General features: G+C 43.6%; 1 protein-coding gene across 3 annotated transcripts in view; it reads left to right on the plus strand.

Annotated features, from left to right (window-relative positions):
• grin1b (glutamate receptor, ionotropic, N-methyl D-aspartate 1b) overlaps window positions 1–7,367 on the plus strand; it is a 53,902-nt gene extending 46,535 nt beyond the window's left edge. For all 3 annotated transcript variants that reach the window (XM_077599961.1, XM_077599959.1, XM_077599962.1), the window contains 3 exons: window positions 8–117; window positions 192–337; window positions 6,897–7,367. In XM_077599961.1, coding sequence (XP_077456087.1) covers window positions 8–117; window positions 192–337; window positions 6,897–6,962 — 322 coding nt within the window. In that variant the 3' untranslated portion in view covers window positions 6,963–7,367. The remainder of the gene's footprint in view (window positions 1–7; window positions 118–191; window positions 338–6,896) is intronic.
• The last annotated feature ends 1,291 nt before the right edge of the window (window positions 7,368–8,658 follow it).

An 8,658-nucleotide genomic window follows, 5' to 3' on the forward strand; every position in this document is an offset into this window, starting at 1 on the left:
CTTTCAGTTCACATGAGAATGGCTTTATGGAGGACCTGGACAAGACGTGGGTTCGATACCAAGAGTGTGACTCCAGGAGCAATGCGCCGGCCACGCTCACCTTCGAGAACATGGCAGGTGGGGATGCGCCGGCGCCGTCTCTTCTCCTCTCCTTTCTCCGCCCTACCTTTATTTTCTTGGCGTCACCTCAGGTGTTTTCATGCTGGTGGCGGGCGGGATCGTGGCGGGCATCTTCCTCATCTTCATTGAGATTGCCTACAAGCGACATAAGGACGCCCGCAGGAAGCAGATGCAGCTGGCTTTCGCCGCCGTCAACGTTTGGAGGAAGAATTTGCAGGTGACTATGACGCTTATGACAAGGATAACTCTATAGATATAGGATATAAATAGAACTAGATGCGAAAGGCACGCTGTCCGTCAATCCAAATGGCCGTTCTCACTTGTTGGCCCTTTTGTAAGATTGGCGTTACTTAAAATTATGGAGCTAACACTGGAGCTAGTGTATACTTTGAAATTGCTATAAATGACTCCCTTTTCGATAAATTTTGTTTAAAGTGGATTGTTTTTTCATACTAGTGATTAACTCAGTGGCAGCCATTGACGGCACTAGACATTTGACCCTCAGGCCTCAGTTCGGCCATTTTGCCCATCAAAGTGAAATGTATTGTCTTTCAAATTAAGTCATAACTTGCTTATTTCTAAACCGATTTTGAAAAGACTTATCTCATCTAAAAAAAACATAAAAAAAAATCAAAAGCCTTTATTGTCATTATACGCAGCTGTGTATTGCGAAATTGATGGTGCAATTCCATAAAGTGCAATTTCCCAGTAAAAAAACATAAATAAATAATATAAAAATATAAAAAGTCCCATCCTGGCAAGGTAAATTCTAAAATTATGAAATATTGCACAATCTAAGATATTGCACATTGTTATTGCACACCCCAAAGTTATTGCACTGGAAGGGATTGTGTGTCATGCTAACGCAAGTTTAGAGTCCTGATGGCTGTGGGAAAAAAACTGTCCCTAAGTCTATTTGTCCGTGCTTTGTGAGAGCTGTAGCGTCTGACAGAGGGCAGCAGCTGGAACAGGTTGTGACCAGGGTGGTATGGGTCCCTAACAATGTTCCCGGCTCTGCTGAGGTAGCGAGGGCTGGCGATGTCATCCAGTGAGGGCAGAGAGCAGCCGATGATCTTCTGGGCGGTGTTGATCACTCTCTGCATGGCTTTTCTGTCTGCTGCCGTGCTTCCAGCGTACCACACTGTAATGCAGTATGCCAGGATTCTCTCCACAGTGGCTCTATAGAAGGTTACCAGAAGCTTAGTGTCCAAGTTGTTCCTCCTGAGTACCCTCAGGAAATTGAGTCGTTTCTGGGCCTTCTTCTTCACTGCTGTGGTCTTGGTAGACCAGGAGAGCTTGTCCGTGACGTGGACCCCCAGGAATTTAACGGACTGGACCCTGTCTACGCATACTCCATTTATGAGAAATGGGGCCAGATCTGTGCTGCGTTTGCGAAATTCCAGAATTATTTCTTTAGTTTTCGTGGTGTTTAGTGTGAGATTGTTCACCAAACACCACAAAAACAGTTTGTTGACCTCATCTCTGTAGGCAGACTCGTCCCCCCCTGAGATGAGTCCGACCACAGTGCTGTCATTGGCAAATTTGATGATGGAGTTAGACGACTCAATACACAGACTTGAGGGGAGCCAGTGCTCAGTGTAATGGAGGAAAAGAGGTGGGGTCCAAGTCTAACAGTTTGTGGACGGTTGGTTAAGAAGTTCTTAATCCAGCAGCAGATGGAAGAGGATAGTCCAAGTGGTAGAGTTTGTCAACCAGAATGTCCGGTATTGTAGTGTTGAAGGCTGAGCTATAGTCAATGAAAAGCATCCTCACATAGTTCCCATGGTGCTCCAGGTGGCTCAGTGCTGTGTGTAGAGCTACGGCGATGGCGTCCTCAGTGGACCTGTTTGCTCTATAAGCAAACTGGTGAGGGTCAACTGAAGGAGGGATTGTATCCCTGATGTGGCTGGCGACCAACTTTTCAAAGCACTTCATAATCACAGGCGTAAGTGCAACAGGCCTATAATCATTCAGGCTGTCAATGGTTGGCTTTTTAGGGACAGAGATAATGGTGGCAAATTTCAGGCAGGATGGGATGATGGATTGTTGCAGGGAACAATTGAAAATCTTTGTGAAAACCCCAGTCAGCTGGACAGCACAGGCTTTGAGCACCTTCCCAGGTACTCCGCAGTACCTGTCTCACTTCATGTTCCTGAAGCTTCAGTGTACTGCTGCAGGGTGGTGGATGTGTTGAGGTTGAATCCGATTTGTCAGTCTCAAAGCGTGCAAAGAAACGGTTCAGTTCCTCTGCTAATGAGGCATCTGCGTTAACAGACACATTATTGTCATTGTAATTGGTAATGTGTCGTATTCCCTGCCACATCTTCTTTGGGTTATTTTCTGTGAAGTGCTCCTTAATTTTCCTTGTATATGCTGCCTTGGCCTTTTTAATCCCTCTCTTCAGGTCTGCTCTGGCAGGGCTGTATTGTAACTTGTCCCCTGACCTGAAGGCGGTGTTACGGCATTTGATGAGTGCCTGTGTCTCACTGGCCATCCAGGGTTTTTGGTTAGGAAAACCCCCGGATATGTTTATTAACAGTGACAGTGTCCGTACAGTTTTATATGTAGGAAAGTACAGTGTCCCTGTAGTCCTGGACAATGTTCCCTCTAATTTTTTTTTGTCTGGGCAGAAAGACAACCTCCCTGAGCACACTGAGTACCAGTGTGAGCAACATCATCATTGCTCGCTATGGGCACACACCAGTATCACACCTGCCATAAGCAGGTGCATGTATATTACACAAATGATTTAGGAATAATAAAATGTAATGATTAATATCTATGGATGGGCGGCCCGGCGGATGAGTGGTTCGCACGTCGGCCTCACAGCTCTGGGGTCCTGGGTTCAGATCCAGGTCAGTCCACCTGTGTTGAATTTGCATATTCTCCCTGGGCCTGCGTGGGTTTTCTCTGAGTACTCAGTACTGTTTTCCTCCCACATCCCAAAAAGATGCATTGTAGGCTGATTGGACACTCTAAAATGGCCCCTAGGTATGGGTCTGAGTGTGCACTGCTGTCCCTCTCCTTGTGCCCTGCGATCAGCTGGCCACCGATACAGGTTCTGGCCCAAAGTCAGCATGAATAGGCTCCAGCACCCCCCGCGAGTGATAAAGTGGATAAAGCGGTTCAGAAAATGAAGGAAAAAATATCTATGAATAAAACATCTTCATAAACGCCATTAGAATATGCACAAATCCAACTTAAATTTTACCTTATTTTACACATCTGTCCTTCTCACTTCTCATTCTCGTTCAAATGACTTTTCTGCTGAATATATCACTAGAGATAGTCAAGTTTCCATTTATATGCAATATTATTCCATGATAATGCTTTGATTTATTTAATAAGGGATAGCACATATTAATGAACATATGTTAATGAACATGTTAATGAACATATATATGTAAAATTGTAGCCGAGGGCTAATTTCCATTTACTATAGTCCATTGTGTAGGTTAAAGACAAACGATCACACATACTAGACACACACGCACGCACGCACACAACCACACACACAGCAGATTTAGACAGTTCTCAACTGATTTCGCCGCTTGTTCTTCTATTTGCACAGTAAAGTAAAAACGAATGTATTAAGAAATATTAAAATGTAATTTAAAAAAAGATAGAAGGGCTGTAAAACACAAAAAAACATAAGAGCGGACAGAGCTACCGCCACTGGCTGCCACATGAATCATCATCTGGAAAGAGGAATAATAATAATTTGGATTTTATTTTGTGCGCGCCATATGATTGCTTCTGCGCGGAGAAGGCGAGAGTAGTGTGCAATTGCGCACGTGCGCAGCTTAGAAGGAACATTGGCCATGACATTATGTTCTTCACAAATGTATGTAAACTTTTGACCACAACTATATACAGACGCTCCCCTACTTACGAACATACGACTTACGAACAACGGTCCATACGAACATGTCTGAAAATTGCGTTTATGTCGAAAAATGTTTGTCAGTTCGATTTTGTATTGCATGCCTTTTTCCGAGTAGTACTTCTTTCCACCGCTAATACCGACGCCTGGCGCTGTGAGAGCTCAGCTCACCCAGCATCTACCTTCTTCTGCCCACTTCGTTGCAATGCGGAAGTGCGTGAACGAATCTCCAGTGCGCAAAGAACCTTTTTCATTTGTATCATTAAATATCTCGTGCATCCATTATTCAATATGGTTGGTGAAAATCGAAAGGCTTCTATTGAGGGAGATGCAAGGAAGAGGCAAGCCATTTCATTTGAAATTAGTGGCAATAATAACGAAGCTTGATGCGCGTTGCACGGGAATACAACTTGAATCGTTCGACCGTCAGTACCATTTATAAACATAAAGATCGAGCAGCAGGACCCAAATATTGAACGTTGCACAAAGTTTGCAAATCAATTGAATGATGCCATACAGTGCTGCCGCATCATTTATGATGAAAAAAAGAAAACTGCAATCGTCATTAGATAGCTTCTTTCGGTCAGTTTCTAGTAAATCTCTCTCTCTAATGTGTGTATACAGTACTTTATGTATTCTCTCCATTTTATTAAATGTTTTTTCAGTACAAACCAATGCGTGTTACTTATACAAGCCTTAAACATACAAATGCACTTATATAAACCTTCAATATACTTATATAGGCCTTAAATATAAATTATAATACAAAATATAGCACTGAGCAACTTACGAACAAATTCAACTTATGAACAATCACTCGGAACCTAACTCGTTCGTAAGTAGGGGAGTGTCTGTATATATATATATATATATATATATATATATATATATTCACTTATTTATTACCTATTTATTCATATCTAAAATGTATTTTTCTGTGTCTGTATTCTCACCCTCAGGCTACTGTGACAATGAAATTTATGGGATGAATAAAGTTATCTAATCTAATTTAAACATTGAGTGGACATCCGAGACAGTGCCTCTGGATTGGCAGACGGGGTGGTGGTTCCCCGTTTTAAAAAGGGGGACCAGAGGGTGTGTTCCAATTTCCGGGGAATCACACTCCTCAGGAAGGTCTATTCTGGGGTACTGGAGAGGTGGGTCCACCGGGAGGTCAAATCTCGGATTCAGGAGGGGCGGCAGTGTGGTTTTGTCCTGGCCATGGAACAGTGGATCAGCTCTTAACCCTTAGCAGGGTTCTTGGGGGGTCATGGGAGTTTGCCCAACCAGTCTTCATGTGTTTTGTGGACTTGGAGAAGGTGTTCAACCGTGTCCCGGGCAGTCTTGTGGGGGATACTCCGGGAGTATGGGGTTCCAGAACCCTTGTTACGTGGTGTCCGGTCCCTTTATGACTGGTGTCAGAGTCTGGTCCACGTAGCCGGCAGTAAGTCAGATCCGTTTCCAGTGGGGGTTGGCATCCGCCTTGGCTGCCCTATGTCACTGATTCTGTTCATCACATTTATGGACAGAATATCTAGGCGCAGCCGTGGAGTTGAGGGAGTCCGGTTTGGTGGCCTCAGTATTGCATCCCTGCTTTTTGCAGATGATGTGGGTCTGTTGGCTTCATCAGGCCGTGATCTCCAGCTCTCGCTGGAACCGAGTGTGAAGCGGTTGGGATGAGAATCAGCACCTCCAAATCCGAGACCATGGTCCTCAGGAGATCGACAGAGGGATCAGCGCGGCGTCTGCAGTGGTGCGGACTCTGCACCGTTCCGTCGTGGTGAAAAAGAAGCTGAACCAAAAGGCGAAGCTCTCTATTTACCGGTCGGTCTATGTTCCTGCCCTCATCTGTGGTCACGAGCTGTGGATCAGTATGCCCTCTGGACGCCTCCCTCGGGAGGTGTTCTGGGCTCGTCCCACCAGGAGGAGGCCACGGGGCCGACCTCGGACACCTTGGGGAGACTATGTCTCCTGGCTGGCCTAGGAATGCCTTGGGATACTCCTGGAAGAGCTGGATCAAGTTGCTGGGGAGAGGGAAGTCTGGGTTTCCCTGCTGAAGCTGCTGCCCCCGTGACTCGACTTTGGATAAAGCAGAAGAAAATGAGATGAGATGTATTGAACATATATTACCACCTATAGTAAACAATAATTTTGTATAGATTATTATTTCATTAATATGGCATTACATTTAAAACAGGTCAAACTGGTCCTCAAAGGCCCGCTGTTGTTGCAGGTTTTCATTCCAACCAAGGAAAAGGGCACATTTTACCAATCTGTTGTCTTACAAGTGTAATCAATCAGACGATTGCTGTCTAATGCTGCTTGTACTGTCTGGGCTGGCTCGATTGGACCAAAGACCAGGAGCCACTGTTGTGACCACCGATTTAAAATAAAACTCACTAATTACTGTTTTGAATTAATTGTCATACAGAATGAAGGAGTTTACATGTTCTCCCGGCCTGCGTGGACTTTCTCCGGCTACTCTGGTTTCCTCCCACATTCCAAAAACATGCATGGTATGCTGATTGGACACTCTAAATTGCCCCTAGGTTATGAGTGGGAGTGTGAATGGTTGTCCGTCTCCTTGTGCCCTGCGATCGGTTGGCCACCAATTCACGGTGTCCCCTGCCTCTGGCCCGAAGTCAGCTGGGATAGGCTCCAGCACCCTCCACCACCCTAGTGAGGTATAGAATAATAGGGATAGACCAACCAAACCGTTTAACACTTCATCAAAACTTTAAGAGCACATTAAGAGGAATTTAAAGGAGAAAATTACCTTAAATGTCACAGCAGTAGGAATCGCCTGAGAAGTTTTACATGCATAAATGTAAAATCTATATAGATAACTGTGAATCATTTGGGCATTAACATGCATATTGTTTTTCCTGCGCAGCCATACCCAACTGACATCACTGGCCAGATCAACCTATCGGATCCCTCCGTCAGCACTGTGGTGTGAATGCCGGGGCCACGCCCATCACAACCCCAAGTTGCTTTTGTTTTCTTTTTATCTTTATGGGTTTTTTATCAGGTGGGCGGAGCCAGTTGAGTAGGAAGCAGTTTTCTTTCACAATAAAACATATTATTCTCTTGAAGTTTAAATCTCAAGATTGAAAGCTACAAAATTCCCACATACACTTTTAATACGCTTTCTGTTCTTTCTTTTTACTTTTTCTTCACTTTAGACCAGACCCTTCCTGTTACTTGTATGGCGCTTTGTGTTCCATTTGGAACACTTTCTTCTTGTACAATTTGGGGGATTTGTTCATTTTTGGATACTTCCTGTCCATTTTTGCATCACTACTTATGCCTATGCACTGTTCATTTTGGGGCATTTATGTAGTTACCCGTTTTTTGGGGGGGGGGGGGGCTGGAGTCATTTCGCATTCCATTTTGTGTCGCTTAGTGGCTGTTTTGTTACACTTCCTCTTTAGCTTTAAGTCACTTCCTATTAATGTAGGGGGGCTTTTTGTTCCTTTTGGGGTACCGTATTTACTCGTGTATAAGCCGCCCCTTTAAAATTGGTTTAAAATCGTTGAATTTTACAATTTCTCACGTATAAGCCGCCCCCTGATTCATAATTTTCACCTCCATATTCATGGTTTTAATAGGGAGTACAAATGTTTTACTTTGAAGGAAAATCTTAAGAAAAATTGTCGCACTTGGTATTTCTGAGATACTGAATGAATGAAAAGCACATTATTAGGGTCAATATCATAAGAAATTGATTCATCCAGTATTGGTTGTTTTCTTACTGCAAAACAGAAAATAACCAACAAATAGTAAGCATACCTGTCAACCTCAGAGGTTGACAGGTATGAGTAAGTGTTACTTTGCCGAAAAAGAGTATAGCAAGTCTTGTGCACATATCAGTGGCGGGCGGTGCATTTTCTGGTAGCGCCTTCAACGTATCAATCCAACCCTCAAAAACTATTTTATGGCTATAAAACCTCTACTGCAGCTACAGCTGCAACACATAAAAAATTATCAATAAATTAATGCACAAAAATGGGGTAAAATCCACTTCCTAGCAGCATTTCATGATTAAATACAAATACTGGAGCTTTTCAGACATTAAAACCAGGCCAGGGGGTGATTTTCCCGGGAAAAGACAGCGATGAACGTCAATGGCGTACGGGCAAACATTGCCCGAAAATGGGGTAAAATCCAGCCGAAAACAGCATTTATTGATTAAATACAAATACTGGAGCTTTTTAGACATCAGAACCGGGCCCGGAGTATCATTTCCCCGGTAAAAAGACAGCGATGAACGTCGATACGTCCATACGTGAAATGACAAAAAATGCACTAAAATTAGGTAAAATCCACTTCCTAGCATCATTTATTGACTGAATACAAATACTGGAGCTTTTGAGACATTACAACCAGGCCAGGGGGGTGATTTTTCCCGGGAAAAGACAGCGATGGACGTCAGTGGTGAAACGCCAAAAATTAAACTAGGGTAAAATCCACTTCCTAGCAGCATTTTGTGATTAAATACAAACACTGGAGCTTTTCAGATATCAGAACTTGGCCCACAATTGAAATATTATTTAGGAATGTGGCCATATTTTACTCACCAAAAATCCTTTTTACACAATATCCATCCTCTTTTCTTTCTTCCTTCTTTCCTATTGCCATCGAAGCTAATGATG

This window comes from Stigmatopora argus, chromosome 5 (assembly GCF_051989625.1).
Source record: "Stigmatopora argus isolate UIUO_Sarg chromosome 5, RoL_Sarg_1.0, whole genome shotgun sequence".
In the NCBI taxonomy this organism is placed as follows: Eukaryota; Metazoa; Chordata; class Actinopteri; order Syngnathiformes; family Syngnathidae; genus Stigmatopora; species Stigmatopora argus.